Genomic DNA, 16096 nt, shown 5'->3' with positions numbered 1-16096 from the left:
TGTTACCTTTTAGAAAGAAAAAAATAACATGTGTTTGTAAGCAAAATACTATTCCACACCCACTTTATTTTCCCTTGGGGAAAACTGTTTAAGCGTATGAGAAAGTCCCAACTTCCCAAGAGGTCCATCAAAGTAGAGCTTTCACATTTATGTCTACATGTGATATTTATTCCTACTAAGAGGACATCCCAAACTTTACTTGCCGCAGCAGATTTCATGGTACATTACGACCTCGTGCTATTGTGGGTCTGCTCACTACAGCTCAAGCAGGAGAACAAATTGATTTTGGATGAGAAATATGCCTTTCTAGGATTTCATTATTCTACTATAAACTTAGTCCAGAGCAAATAGTTTGTGAAATACTGTCATTCATTATTAAGATTAACAATGATGAGCATTGAGGGGAATTTGCATTTTAAAATGTACTTTTCCTCCTTCAAAATCCTGTGGCTTATTTCATCTCTTTATTCCCCTATTATTACTGACATGCTCACTGTTCCCCAAGAGCCTTACTTTGGCTAAGAGGAAAGAGCCAGGCTTTGCCTGTTTGTAGGAAATGATACACGTATCCCTTCTAATTACCCCTCTCCAGGCGTTCTCAGGAGTGGTATCTTATGTTTGGACAAAACTTAGAAATATAAAAATCAGCCAAGGGGACATTTTAGGTCGAATGGTGAAAGACTGTGCATGCAATTACAGCATGAATCACTGTTGATTATCCAGGTCACTTGAAATTCATTTTAGATGATTTAAAAAAATGCACTTATATTACTAGGATCTAATATAACCAGAATATAGCAATTCAGAAGGTCTAATTAGTAAGTTGCTTTGGGGAGTTGATACTTTAGACTATAATAAGTATGATATAATTTCTTCAGAGGTCCAGCTATAAATGAGGTTGTTTTGTTAAAACCTGCTTACTGTCCATTCCTCTTTCTTAAAGAAAGATGGAGACTTTACCTCTTTCATGTTTGTTTACATGGATGGAGCTGGAACATATTCTTCTTCGTAAAGTATCTCAAGAATGGAAGAAAAAGTATCCAATGTACTCAGCCCTACTATGAAACTAATGTATGGCTTTCATATGAAAGCTATAACCCAGTTATAACCTATGAATATGGGGAAGGGGAGAGGGAGGGGAAAAACGGAAGGGAGGGGGAAGGATGGGCAGAGGGAGGGTGATTGGTGGGATTACACCTGCGGTGCATCTTACAAGGGTATATGTGAAATTTAGTAAATGTAGAATATAAATGTCTTAACACAATAACTAAGAAAATTCCAGGAAGGCTATGTTAACCAGCGTGATGAAATGTGTCAAACTGCCTGTAAAACCAGTGTATGGTGCCCCATGATCGCATTAATGTACACAGCTATGATTTAATATTAATAAAAATAAATAGATAAATAAATAAATAAATAATCATATAATATTTCCTAGCACTAGGAATGGGTTCTGGAGAATAAAGGGTAATGTAATTCTACTTCCAAGTTCTCAGGGGGAAATAGTGGAGCCGTACTTGATCTTGAACACCGAGCATACCAATACATCAAGTTGTGCCAGTATTGAAGAATATTGAGCTCCCAATGGGCTTTCCAGCCCTCATTTGCTCTATAGAATTCTCACACCATTAGGCTTTCTTATATCCTTCAGCTTTCTTATACTGTTAGGTAAATATGATGAATTTGGGGGGAAAGGGCTAACAAGCAGAACTGTGGAGAAGCAGAATGTATGTGACTTATACAGTTTAATCTTCACAAGAAGAGGGCACCTTACCCCCCCACCCCCATCTCATGTGACAAGTGAAGACTTTGGGGAATAGAGAGCTATTTTGCTCATGCTGATAGCAGTTTTCAGGGGAGGGAGTCAATGCCTGGTGGGTCTGACTCCGAAGTCAGGGTTTCTCTTAAACCAATACCCAGCTGTCTTTGAATTTGTTATGGCGATAACTGTTTTTATCCTGGACAGATAGTCAATAGGTGAGATCCAATTCCAAAGACAGCAAAGACCTAGATAAGAATAAAACTCATTCCTGAGTGCTCAGGATTTCTGAGCAGGATTTCTCAATAGGATTTCTGAAAAATCATGGGTGTTCAACAGCACTATTAAGTTCTTGATGTATCAATTAATTTTTTTTTTACATTAAAAAAACAAACAAACAAACCTTTAAAAACCCAGTGGCTGACCACAAATAGCATTTATTCTCTTGTTCATGGATCTGCAGATTGGCTAGGGCTGGTTTTGGCCTTCCCCAGGTGGATTCTAGGCTTCTGTTGGGACTCAGATCTGCTCTGTTTTTGTCATTTCAGGTACCAATCTGAAAGAGCAGTGGCTACCTGGGGCAATCTTTCATACCAGCAAGCACTTTTAACACCTCATTATCTGCTCACATTCCATTAGCCAAAGCAAGTCAAATGGCCAAACTCAACATGAGTGGAGCAGTGAAATATAGTCCACCCAGGGGTGGTAGCCTCTGCAAAGTCAGATAGCAAAGATGAGTGAAGAATTGGGAACACTTGTCCAATCCATCACCCTCAGAAACTAAGCCATTAAAAGGAGATACAGCAGCCTGTAGTCCCAGCTACTTGGGAGGCTGAGGCAAGAGAATTGCTTAAGCCCAAGAGTTTGAGGTTGCTGTGAGCTGTGACAACATGGCACTCCACCCAGGGTGACACAGTGAGACTCTGTCTCAAAAAAAAAAAAAAAAAGAGAGACCTGGCAGTCTACCAACATTACTGACCATGTCGAGCTTCCATCTAGCTCAACACTGGGATTTGAGGAACTCACTTTAATATCTTTTATATCTTTGAAAATTATTATCAGGCTGATATCCTCCAGTAGATTTTTTTATATCATATAATATATTTTCATCACAAAATTTGTACCAAATAGCATGTTTTTAATCACAATCTTAGATGCTAAAATTGTTTTGATTTCCAGCTCAATCAGCAAAGGAGTGACTGCCATCATAAATCCTCTCCAAACTATAGAATCCTCTCCCCACTACGCCAGCCCTATTTGGGAAAACTCCACATGCTAGCAGCAGACTAATGTAGACAGACCTCAGAATGTACTTTTATAGCCAGCGTATGTCTAAAGACTCAAACCTCAAGAGGAGAAAGTCCCCATGCCAAGTGCTCACCTAGGAGGAACTGGATACTAAGGAGCCTTTCAGAGGAATTCCTGGAATTTTAAGGGCAGTTTATAAACTCAGACTTTGGAGGAACTTGACTAATCATTGAGGAGCAAAAGCTAATCGGGGAAGTTGGGGACAATCTCTCCTTCCTATTGAGGTGATAAGTGTCAATGAATGCTGGAGCAGTGACAAGTGTTCAGCTCGACTCCTCTGGAGAAGCATGCATCTCTCCATGCAGGCAACAGCATCAAAGCTCATCAGGACAGAAGTGGCATACATGTTTCGGAGTCAGTACAAGTAAAGCTAAATGACCGTGTATGCTAGTGTGTTTCTAAAAGAGGTCCTGCCCCAGCCCATTTCTTGCAGAACCCCAAGAAATGTTTATCAAAATCTGAAGCCAAGAAGACCTAGCTTTCATTCGCCTAGGTCATATTTTTAAGTTGTATCAAGGTCACGACGTCATTTCAAAGGTTAGTGCAGGAAAAGCTTTGTAAACTTAGGTGAGGAGTTTAGGTTTTGGTGGATGCAGCCACTAGGTGTGGATGTGACATAGTGTGCTTTATGTTTAGAAAGAAAGCTACGTGAGCTGTGCACTGTTCAAGGGCACCAGTTCAAAAAGTAGAAACCAATTCGCAGTCTCACTAATGGTGTGTAACAACCTCAGCGGAAAACAGTATGGAAATTCCTCAAAGAACTAAAAGTAGACCGACCATTTGCTTCAGCGATCCCACTACGAGGTACCTACCCAAAGCAGCAGAAGTCATTTTATCAAAGACATTTGCACTTGAATGTTTACTGAAGCACAATTTACAATTGCAAAAGTGTGGAATCAACCTAAGTGTCCATCAATCCATGAGTGGATTAACGAAATGTGGCATATGTATACTGTGGAGTACTACTCAGCCATGAAGGGTGAATTACAGAATTATTCTACCTGAGGTATCTAAAGAAGGGATAAACAAACACCAGAAGTACTTTCTATCAAACTGGAACTAACTAATGATCACAGGTGCACAGAATAAAGTTAGACTCAGTGGAAATCAAGGAGGGGAGTGGGAGGAGATGGGCAAAATCCTCCTTACTGGGTACAATGAACACTCCCTGGGGGAACATGCACACTTCCATCCCTGTCTCAAGCGTGGTAAAATCGATACGTGTAACCAGAAACATTTGTATCCCTGTAATTTTTTTTTTGAGGGGGGGACATAAACAACTGTTCAGAAGAATGAAATTAAAATTTCTTTATCATGTACTTGAATTAAAACACCAATGTTAATTTTAAAAAAGTACAACCTGCATTTTTTATCATTCAGTAGCTTCACTATAAGCCTTTCCTATTCAAATGAAATGTCCTCAATGAACTCCTTTGATTATACTGTAGGAAAAGGATGTTCTTTAAAAAAATTATATCCAGGTGATTCTATGAGATCTTTTATCTCTTTTCTCCAAAGACTTATCCACGGGTTGTAGGAACAGCTTGTACAGAATAGAATTTGTTTCACGAGCCATTTCTCTGGTCATTATTATAATTCCTTAGGCAAAAGATGATTTTTAAAATACCCTCAGAAATAGATACTGGAACTCCTAAGTTTGAGGAGCTGATGAGGCTTGCATAGATTGTAACCTCGCGTCCCACAGGAATGCAGCTTATTCATGCCTGTTTTGCGGAGCAGAAGAAAGACAACTTGAAAGTAAAACTTTGTGTTTCACAATTTTTAAGACAGATTAAAGAATCCATAACTCTGATCTGAGGCTGAATATAGTAGAATTTATGGCGTATCATTTGCTTTGGCATACATAATGTCAAGTGAAATGAAAGAATGGACATGAAGAGATTCTGATGGAAGAAATACAGCATTTCCTTTCTTGTTATGGCTAATCCTAGAGGCCCTGCTAGGGAAATCAGTGCTAAGTTGAATAGAATAAAGGAAGGGTTATGACAGGACCATGGGGAAAAAAGTGATGTCACAGAAGTTTTGTCATGAGCCACTGAGCAACTAATGTGCAGATTTCAATCACGTCCAGAATGATGGTCCCTAAGTGTCTGGGAGTGATTATACAGTCAGCTTCTCCACATTCCCAAGAGGCCCTGGGGGCCGCACCCACATTCTTCAATGAAGACATTAAATAGTAGAATGGGCGCTGTCACCTGGGAAAGAGGGGAGCACATGAGCTGTCCTGGGGCTATTGGGTGCTCAGGAGGTCAAGTGCTCAGCACTCTGAACTCTCTGCCCATTATGGCTTCCAATTTTATTTCCTTTCTCTGCAATTTGAAACAGTGTAGCAGCTGGACTGGAATCTCTGATATAGAGGCTTTATGGTGCGATCTATTCATTCCATGGAGTAGTGGGGACCATCAGCATGCCAGGCTCTGGGCTGCGGGTAGATGGAGAGAAGCCAGGCAGATCCAGCTTGCGCACCAGCCCTGCCCCTTGCTTAACTTCCCCAAGAACTAATTTTCTCTTCTATAAAATAGGAAAGATTATATATACCTTGAAGGGAGCTTTGAAGGTCTGAGTTATTCTGTGTGGAAGCCAGAGGTAGCCAGGCTCCTGAGAACAGCCTGGGACTCCACCACTTGCTCACTCATGGCCACACCCAGTGTCATTGCTGCCTCTTCAAGCAGATGCTTGTCCAAACTCTAAATGAGTTATGCTGAGCTAGTAAAGCTTGCATGTCAGGGTCAGACTGTGCTTTACACTTATTTTGGTAATATTTGATAAAAATCCAAATTACCTTTGCTCCCCTCTCTCAGTTCAATAAAGTTGTGGTCCATTCACAGCCCAGCTCATGTTTCTTTTTCTTTCTCTTCCTCCTTTTCATTGGATTGTTGTGAAAATTGAGATGACACAGGTGAATGCTAAGTCGAGTGGGTTGTGCACAGTAATAGTACAGTGAGTGCTCACAGCCCCACAAATTTACTTTTGTTTCAGTATTGCTGTCTCGTGGGCCAGACCTAGAGACCTCTGTACCCTCCACAGTAAAATATCCCTGTGCTCTCATGCTGACAGCCACTCAGCTCTCCAGCTGTCTTCCCTTCCTTCATTAGTTCATCTATAAAACATTTGTCTCCTGCGCATGTGCAGAGGGTACAACTAGAAAAAATAGGGAAGGGGAGCCTTTCAGGGGAGACACGACACTTCCTCGTCTCAGGTTCATAAGTCCGAACTGATGGTTCGACTTTCTCTCCAAAGTCATGATTTGACTTTCTCCTTAAAGCAGATATAGAGACAGGGGGTTTGGGTGCAAGAAATCAATTGGGGGGGGGGCGGGAAGGGATTTCAGGAAAGGGACTTGGGAACAGACAATGACAGGCAGTGAATAAAGAGTCTGTTATTGAGGAATTTGTCACATGGGCATCTGGAGTATAATCAGAAAGCATACACCTCAGCATGATCCCCCATGGGGTGAGGGAGCAGTAGTGTTTATCCAAGAACTCTCATTCATCATGGAATTGAAGAACATTTGTGGGGGGCCCTTGTTTCCTTACCCTTGGGCCTGCCCTGCATGTCGGTTGAGTGAGCTCTGGAAGGAGCCCTCAGTCAGAGGGGCTGTAGGTTGTAAGTCAAACCAGTGTGCAAGGGAATGGCACACACCAGAGAATGGACGCAGGCCATGGTCAGCACCCGCTATGGTTAGTCAACTTATTAACATATGTTATTATGGACGTGCACTCATATGACAAATGCTGCCGTCTTAACTGTGGACGCCTCACCTTGTCCACGCGCTGCCCTTTTGCGCTCCTGAGTGAAGCCAGTGACACCCTTTTTAGCATTCTGCTGCCATGCTCACTGCAGTAACAGGGGCCAGTGCCACTCTCATTACTTCACCTGTTTTATCTTTTGTGAAACTCAGCCTTTAGCCAGAATTGTCTGAGTGGCTGGTCTAGCAATTGCTTAACGGTGAGGCTCCTTCAGCTCATTTCTCTCAAGTAATTTGATTTCATCGTGCTATCAGAATTGCTTTTATGGGTTGGAAGGAGGCCTAGGGGAAGAGTTCGACTAAAGCAGTTTTGAGGGAAAAAATGAATGTATTGCGCTGTGCTTTCCCATGCTCACCACTCTGTCTGTACCCCTCAATCTCTCCTCCCCTCCCAGGATGGGGGTGTGTGTATGTTGGGTCCAGAGGGTACTGGTGAGGAGTGAAGAAAACCACAAGTCATCTCACTTGTATCTCTCTCTTTACCAGGGCTTTACAATGTTTTCATGTCCCTTTAGTCCCACTGAGAACTTTCATGCTAAGGTGGAAAAATGTGATGATTATGTTCCAAAACAATCAAGCAAAGTGTAATTTTGCATTGATAATCGATGTTGACAACTCCCGTTCTACTCACGTTGAAGTTTCATTCAACCTAGTGACACATCCCTCCCATTTGAAGGTTTTTATCACTTCTGAACATCTCACGTTTGATCACTTCATAATATTTTTATTTTGAGTGTGTATGTGAATAAAAATAACACAGCGCCATGCTTTTCTCATTAAAGACTTGGCAGGGATAGAGAGCTCAAGAGTGGATGGGAATTTCATGTGGTAAGTTCAGGGGAGTTTTTTTTAACTATTTCTCATTTCTGAATATTTATAGCCAGTTAGGACCAATTTGGTGCTTTTAGTCACTTGGAAGGTTGGTTAGTATGGCAACTACTTTCAAATAATATGGAGTGTTCACAGGGATTTGTGATTCCATAAACTGGGTAGTATTTGATCACAGCTTTTGGCCAAGTGCTCTCTGCTGGGGTAGGGTAAGGGTGTGGACTAAAGCACTTGGGTGTGAAAACCACTGAAGAAGGCATTGTTCAGCTGAATGTGAAATGATTCAATGCATAAACATCAGTGTCTGGATTTGCAAGTTTTGCTTGGACAGTAGTCTCTAGAGTTCTTACTACTGCTAGAAAAATATCCTTTGTTAAAACAGATGAATCATGGATGTTTAGAAGGGATGTTAGGGGACAATGCAAGAGAGGAGGCCCGAGCAGACTCCAAATGGTGGATGGGGTTAAAATTTTAAAACTTGGCTTAATTATCCCTGGTATTATGGTCAATTTTATTTCATTTGGTAGTAAGTCTTTTTGAAAGATGGATGGAAGGTAGTGGCATATGCCTCTCTGTGATATGGTAATCTATAGCTACAAGCAGACATTCATTTTAAAGTTTAAAAGAAAAGGTAATCCATTGCTTCTAACTCCAGAAAGGATAATTGCAATAGCAGAATAAGTCATATCTATCTTTATTTTAGTGGAATATGCTAGAGTTTCAGCAAAACATGTTTGAATGTTATATCATGGGAACAAAGTTTTTTTTTTTTTTTTATTGTTGGGGATTCATTGAGGGTACAATAAGCCAGGTTACACTGATTGCATTTGTTAGGTAAAGCCCCTCTTGCAATCATGTCTTGCCCCCAGAAGGTGTGGCACACACCAAGGCCCCACCCCTCTCCCTCCTTCCCTCTCTCTGCTTTTCCTCCCCCCCAACCTTAGTTGTCATCCATTCCTAGGTTGGTGGGCATTTAAGCTGGACAAAGTTAAAGATAATAGAGAATTATAAGTAACAGCGAAAAAATTAAAAAAGAAGCATAGAGGGAGATTGTCTACGACAGTCAAAATCAGGTTCACTTTAGCTATACTGAAAACATTCTGGGTTTTTAGCGATTCCAAGAAATATTTCAAAGGTGGGGTAGAATTACTCTATCTTCCTGTAGTGAAATCTGATGAAAAGAAATACTGATTTAATAACTGAATAAAAGGAAAATGCATATTTATTGAGTTATTTGATGTGCCATGGTTGAAAGTCATTGCAAACTTGACTTGCTATTTCACTTTTTGTTCCTTTCATTTAAATTGTTTTGATATTCTGTTGGTAGAGTTTGTCCTTTCTTGGCTTAAAAACATCATTGCAGTGAGAAGACAGGCAAATCATAAAACTTGTCTAGGCTTCTAGTTATAAGAAGTACTGAATATCCTAAAGATTAATAGCTTTAGCTTTGGTTAGGAAATATAATTAGGAAGTAAAGTTTGACATACTGAATAAATGTAGTAGAACCTTCACAGATGACCCCGTACTGACCACTTCCTTCAGTTGACCTAATTTTCATAGATCAGACATGCATCACATGTACATATCAATACAATAGGCTTAGTTCCTTATGTTGACCACCTCTAAATACTGACCGGATTGTTAGAGTCCCTTGGGTGGTCAACTTACAGAGATTCTACTATAGAAGATGTATAGATATCTGTAGATGCATATATTATCTTAAACTTTCATTTACTTCTCATGTCAGTGTAAATTGTCATAGCTGCCTTGGAAAACTGGCAGAATCTATTAGAGTCAAATATCTTCATAACCTGTGGACCAGCAGAATTTCCCTCCCCTGCCTCCTGGGTATATACTCAACAGAAATATGTGCTTATATCAACTGAGACAGGTGCAGGACGTTTGTGGCAGCTTTATAATAGTCTCCCCGAAGAAATAATCCCATTTTTCATCAATGCTAAAATGGGTAAACAAATTGTGGAATATCAGTACAATGGAATGCAGCATGATTATGAAGATAAATGAACTGTGATTATGCGTCACACCATAGACAAATCAGGCAGGCATAATGTTGAACAAAATAAAGACACAAAATACCATGCATTATATAATTCCACAGATATGAAGTATAAAAAGAGATAAAATGAACTTACCATAATAGAAGTCAAAGTCATGATTATTTATAGAGGTGGGATTAACTCAAACAAGGCAGCTTTCCTGGAGTGTTTTAGATTATAAACTGGGTAATGGGGGTGTGTGTGTGCATATGGTATATAAAATTCTGTAAGCACTTTCAATACAAAGATTTTTAAAAATCATATATAAGTCAACTTTTACATTTACAATGAAAATTAATTTTAGTAGCCTATCCTAGTGAGTAAGGAACTCAGCTTTGGAATGTCAGCAGAAGCACAATTCCTGCGCACCAGCATATACACATTTGACTCCCTGTATCCCTGGCCCTAAATTATTAATGGCTTGTTTTGCTCGATTGACACTCATACTTGGAAGAGATTTTCTATGTCATCTAATTCAGTGATCATCTGAAGCTTGTCTGTAGCCTTTCCCCTCCGTGGCCAGGCTGCTTTTGTCACGGAAGTCCCCTGGTGACTAGAATATGCTGTAGCCTACCGAGGTAGGCTTTGCTGTCCTTGGGAGCCCACCTCCATGCTAAAATTTATTCCTGTCTGTTTCTTTGTCTTATTTGTATCCCTTGGGGTCTTGCAGTTAAATGGACAAAGAGTTGTCCCCTTGCTGTTCACCTGGACGGTATGCTTTATCTTGTCCATGCATGTCTGCTGAAAGGAGGCCTATTTTCAGAGATATTTGTTCTGATATTTCCCTCCCCTTTTAATTAATCACAAATATCTTCTTGACTTTTTTGTCTCAGGGATGAAATAGAATCTTTGGAGTGTAACAGTCTGTGTAGGCATCTTCTCAGCATCCCTTCATGCTCCCTGTATTTTAAGGCTAAACACCCTTGTGCTCTCAGTAATGAATCTTTTCCTTTGTCAATATGTACAAAGGTTCACAAATCCATAATCCATTCAATCATTCAACACCTGTTTATTGATCATTTTCTGTGTCCTAGCAAGATTGTAAGCATAGTGATAAGCGAAGACAGATGTGTTATCTGCCTTCTTAAGGTTTTTACCTTATTAAGGTAATTAATAACATATTTACATAAATAAATGTAGAATTGCAACTCTGAGTCTCTGAAGTAAAAGCTCATGGTGTGATGAAAGTATAAAATTGGGAGTTGTCAATGTCAGCGGGGACTGTCCTGAAGAGGTAATAACTGAGCAGAGGACAAATGCAAGTGAAGGTGAGCTGGGGAGAGAGGAGAGGAAATGTCCTTTCAGAAAGAGCAATAGCATGAGCAAGGCCTTGGAAAAGGAAGGCAAGATGAAAAACATATCGCATTCAAGGGCTAGAAAGAAGGCCAGTGTAATAGGAGTGGAGAAAAGGAAGAGCAGCACAGCATAGGATGAGCCTAGAGAGACAGGAAGGGGCTGGACCAGTCAGGGCAGAAACCTCGGGATTAATTTAGGGAGTGCTTTGAGAATGATAGAGTCAGATCAAGTGCTTGTAAAAAGCTCAAAAAATAGCTGATCAAACGACCCAAATGGTGAACAGGTTTTGAGTGCACTCTGCTTAAATTAGTTACTCTGTACTGGCCATGTTACATCCAGGACGTGGTCTGGAGGTGGCTCTGGGGAGTGGAGGAGGCTGCTGGTGATAATGAGCAGGTGGGGGACTGGCGGGCCAGGTAATGGGTAGCTCCTCCTTTCCAATGCTGAAATCACCCAGGGTTGCAGCAAACTTTGAGTCAAGATGAAGACTGTAACCCTGAGACCCAGAGGCTTTGATGAATGTGAAAAAGTGACTAAGAAGTCACAAATAATTGAGAGCTGACTGTAGTTGCCATGCTTCTATAAAAATGTGTATAATTTCTCTGAGGGGAATAAAGTCTTCAAAGGATGAATGTTCATGTCAATGGCCATTGCAACTGAGAACAATTATAGTATTTATTAGTTCTATATAGCCTTATAATTTTATGATTTAAGTACTTTTTAAACATACCTAAAAGTTGGAGAATTTCATGGGGAAAATAAATATACAAAACAAAGGCATATGTCTAGAAAGGCCCTTGAGGGCCCCTGAGATGTGCAATGCTGTGCTGCGACTATTCTCTGGTTCAGGAGAGTCAACAAAGGCTGGATTTGTTCTGTGTAAGGCTGTGGTATAATGATGACTGTGATTTAAGAAGAATCACTTGGAAATGGTTGTGCTGGCCAGATGGAAGACCCAGGAGGAAGACCATAGGAGCTCAACTAAAGGTCAAATGCAGTCGTCTGGATGAGGGCGACCAGACCTTGAATGGGATTCACAAAAAGGGGTAAAGGAAGGGGAGGTGGAAAGTATTTCAGAGGGACAACAATGCCTTTAGGACTTAATTACCAGCAGGGAAAACAGCCAACTATGGCAGTGACTAAGGGAGAGAACTGTGGTGGTGACTAAAGCTATAACCAGAAAGTAACCAGAAAGCCAGGGAAGAGGTTTGCTGTGAGGAGTGGTGTATATTGCTGAAAATACATTTATTGATGATGGTTGTACAACTTTATGAACGTGTTAAAAAAGGTATTAGAGCATATCAAGAGAAAGTCTCCAGGTGATTACAAGTGTAGACATGAAACTCAGGGCAAAGGTGGGCTGAAAAAGCCTCTTGTGGTTAACCCTCTAACTGTGGACGCCCATCCCAGGTGCCTCCTTCCTCTCTGCAGCCCACTTGCATCCGTCTTGTTTGCCTTCACTTTCCTTCACCTTTTCCAGTAATTCCTTGCTGCCCACAGCTTACTTCCGGGGACACTGTCCCTTCAGTTCAATTTTACAGCTCCCTTCCGCAAACATCCTGTTTCCTGGCCATCCCCATCCCTGTTTCTTGCCTAGTCCTCCTCATCTGTGTCCACATCCCCCTGATACACTTGCCAGGCTATGTTGTAGTTACCTCTTTACTGGGCTTTTTCCTCCCCTAGACCCTGGCCTTTTAGAGGACTCATAATGTATCTCATACTCAAAAGTTATCTATCTATCTATCTATCTATCTATCTATCTATCTATCTATCTCTTTATCTACACACATACTCATTTTTGGTTCAATAATAATTTATCTGATGAATTGATTAATTAACTCCGTATATCTCTTTAATTTTAAGATTTCACATTTTGAAGAAATATAAAAGAAAATGAATAGGATTAAATAATTCATAACAAACGTATAATCCCAAATGTCATAGACATTACAAAGGAGCCAGAACTTGTGTACATTTCCCCCCTCACAGTTGTTCTCTCTGATTTAGAAATTAAGAAAAATGGCTCTTGGCCCTGATTTGTTTATTTTTTCCCCTTTCCTAAGGTACTCTCACGCCAAACCTGTAGAACCCAAATCAGAAAAGCAACACTTAATCTTGAAAATGAGAACACCACCTATCTTTCCTGTTCTGAAGTCCTGCCAGATGAATGTGGCTCATCAGTGTGAGCTCCCAGAATGTGTATTTTCCCTCCAGTAAAAACTGGGTCTTTTAAATCTCAGATCCCTCCATTTTAGCAACTTTTATCTCTGTGTCTACACAGACAATGTTTCAGGAGCCTCCCTGACTGAAAGACATCCTCGTAGATGGGCTAGTGAATGATGCTAGGGCTGGCTGAAGTAGAGAGTATAGAGGAAAAAGAGGGCTGAGTTTAGGATGTTGGGAACGACATCCCTGTGTGTATAATGGATGCTCCTGGGAAAAAGAAACAGGGAAGAATCAGTGAAGCAAAGGAGAAGGCATGGAAGAAGGTAGCGAAGAAGAAGGCAGGAGGCGGATCTGCACATCCGCAGAGACTGAAAGTAGATTAATGGTCACCAGGAGCTGGGGAAGGGGAGGTGCACGGGGGCGTGGCTGTTAATGGGTGCAGAGTTTCTTTGGGGGATGATGAAAATACTCTACATTTATTGACGATGGTTGTACAACTTTATGAACCTGTTAAAAACTACTGAGTTGTACACCTAAAGACAATAAAAAAAAATACACCTAAAAAATAAGAAGAGAAGAGAATGAAATATGAAAACCAGTCAAGCACATCTAGTGACAGAGTTGGAAGACTGATTGAAGAAAAGCCATGGGATTTGGCAATTAGGAAGCCAGTGGTGAGTTTAGAGTAGTTTTGACAGAATAGTCTCTCCCATCTCTTCTTCTTTCTGCTCATCAATATATAAATTTACAAGGTTATCCCTGTTGCATACTATCTCTATTGGCAGAATGTTTCATATTGCAGGTTCAAAAGTGTGTTCAGTATATAGATGCTAAACAGACATTCTAGATATGTTATGGAAAGTCAGTGTGATCAGGATCCCTGGGACAAAGCATCAATCTGTCATTCTTGCTGCCCTTCTAAAATTAAACCTGTACCTCAAGATCAGATTAGTTCCTATGTCTAATCCCAAATTTTATCTCTGATGGCCCTAAATGTAACAGGAATTACCTTCTTTGAATTTTGTGTTATGACTACTAGGTGAGTTATCTGCCCTGAGTTGTGGCAGTTCATAAATGGAGTACTGCTGACCTTGTGACCCTGGGCCAGCCACGTGTTTTCTCTGAGCTACATTTACTTAGTTTTTAAGATGAGGATAATAAGGCTTAATCTGAGCACTTCTTATAAGAAAATTATATGCAAGTGCTTTGAAATGATATGCAAATATGTTTTTAATTGATACATGGTTGAGGAGACAATTAAACCCTTTATTAATTTTTTAGCTGTGTTCTGCTATCAGACCAGCCCTCCTGATACTATGTGTGTGAGCTCACAGGCTTCACATCCGTGGATACATTAGTAAGGCCTGCCTTGCTCAGTACTTACGGGTTGAGTTGAACAATATTAAATAAGAATGGTCCAGTATCATGCTATGATTTACCGCTCAATTGCCTTCATCTATTTTTGTTCATTTTTTTCCCTGCTTTTCACTTAGGTTTTCCAAACGAGCCTGCTGCAGTCATTGCCCTCAGCACCACTAAAGAATGGCTGGCCAAGAATCACCATGAGGTAAGAGGGGCATGATCAGTGAATGTATAATTTGGTGTAATTTGACACTCAATTCAAAAAAGATAAATACCACCTGGACTTAGTCATTGGCTAGCTGACCGTTCTTCATTTAGCTTACATGGGGTGATTAAAGATTTTCTTGTAATTAATTGGCTGCAGTAACTCTATTGACTTATTTAATGGTGAAAATGAGCAAAGTAATGAGATTTATTTAGCCATAATCTCATTTTTACATCTTTTTTATAACATGGGTTATGTGTAAGTGAAAAGGAGAACAGGATGGATTTCATTAAGAATTAGAGGTTTTCCTGTGCTATTTTCCCTAAAGAATAATCATTGTTGACTTGCAAATTTTGGTGTTCAGTAATTATTTGGTATCCTGTGTTCTCTGCATTTATAACTCATCCCTTCCCTGCAGTGACTTCTGCACGTGAGATTGGTTGGTATGGCCTTGGATAATTGATAGCTAAATTGTTATGACCAGGAGTTTTTATGAAACTAGATTTCTTCCATCAGAGTATTCATCATGCCTCCTATTTAGGGATATGGTTAGTGATGAACAGGAGAATTACTCAAATAAATATAGCAACAAAACAACTAGAGTCGAGGGAGCTTTATATTTTAGAGTTTTGTCAATTTCCATGTTTTAACAGCAAGTAGGTTTCACATAATGTGCAATCTTGAGCATTTCCCTCTGGCTTTTGTTTCTCTGCTCAGGTATTCACATAAAGGCTATACAAATTTTCTTTCCCGTATGATGGACATGAATTTAGCTTTCTCCTTGAGTAGGAGAATGGATTATTTGGAAATGATTTGGTATAGAGGCTGGCTGTGGGTTTTCTAATGAGAGAGCTTGGGGGCTTTGTGCATTTAAGGAAACAACAATGTCATTTTCTAATTATTACAACTTAGTACATTTCCTAATCCATTTTGGTGGTACCTCTTCCTTTTCCTCTTACTTCGAAATGCATAAATATGACAACTTCAATTCAGAGGATTCCCTAAATTACCTCAAAGAAGCAGAATAAAAACAAATATCTAAAATAGCCATCTTACAAAACATATCTTTGACACATATAATTTTATTTTCACAGCAACTTTACATCTAAGATAGATATTATTATTCTTGTCCTCATCCAGCGTCTAAAAGTTAAATGGCATACTCAGGACTGGAAAGTCACAAAGCCAAGTGTCAGACCCAGTTCTCCTGGCTGTAATAGACATTCCTCCTTAGAATGCCATGGAGGCCAGCGGGAGAAGCTTCGGTGACTTGAAAAGCCAGTTATCTTCACTGTATCTCCTGGATACAGTAAATGTGCCACACTTGGACCATCTGCTTTGCAAAA

At 40.2% G+C, this 16096-nt stretch overlaps 1 protein-coding gene across 1 annotated transcript in view; it reads left to right on the top strand.

Moving 5' to 3' along the window:
* MACROD2 (mono-ADP ribosylhydrolase 2) overlaps positions 1-16096 on the top strand; it is a 2256418-nt gene that overhangs the window by 1676993 nt on the left and 563329 nt on the right. Inside the window, exon 8 of the mRNA XM_053574070.1 lies at positions 14677-14750. Within this exon, the coding sequence (XP_053430045.1) occupies positions 14677-14750 (74 nt within the window). The remainder of the gene's footprint in view (positions 1-14676; positions 14751-16096) is intronic.

The sequence above is a fragment of the Nycticebus coucang genome, chromosome 21 (genome assembly GCF_027406575.1).
Source record: "Nycticebus coucang isolate mNycCou1 chromosome 21, mNycCou1.pri, whole genome shotgun sequence".
NCBI lineage: Eukaryota > Metazoa > Chordata > Mammalia > Primates > Lorisidae > Nycticebus > Nycticebus coucang.
Note: the sequence above shows the minus strand (reverse complement) of the source record. Positions and strands in the feature narration are given on the sequence as shown.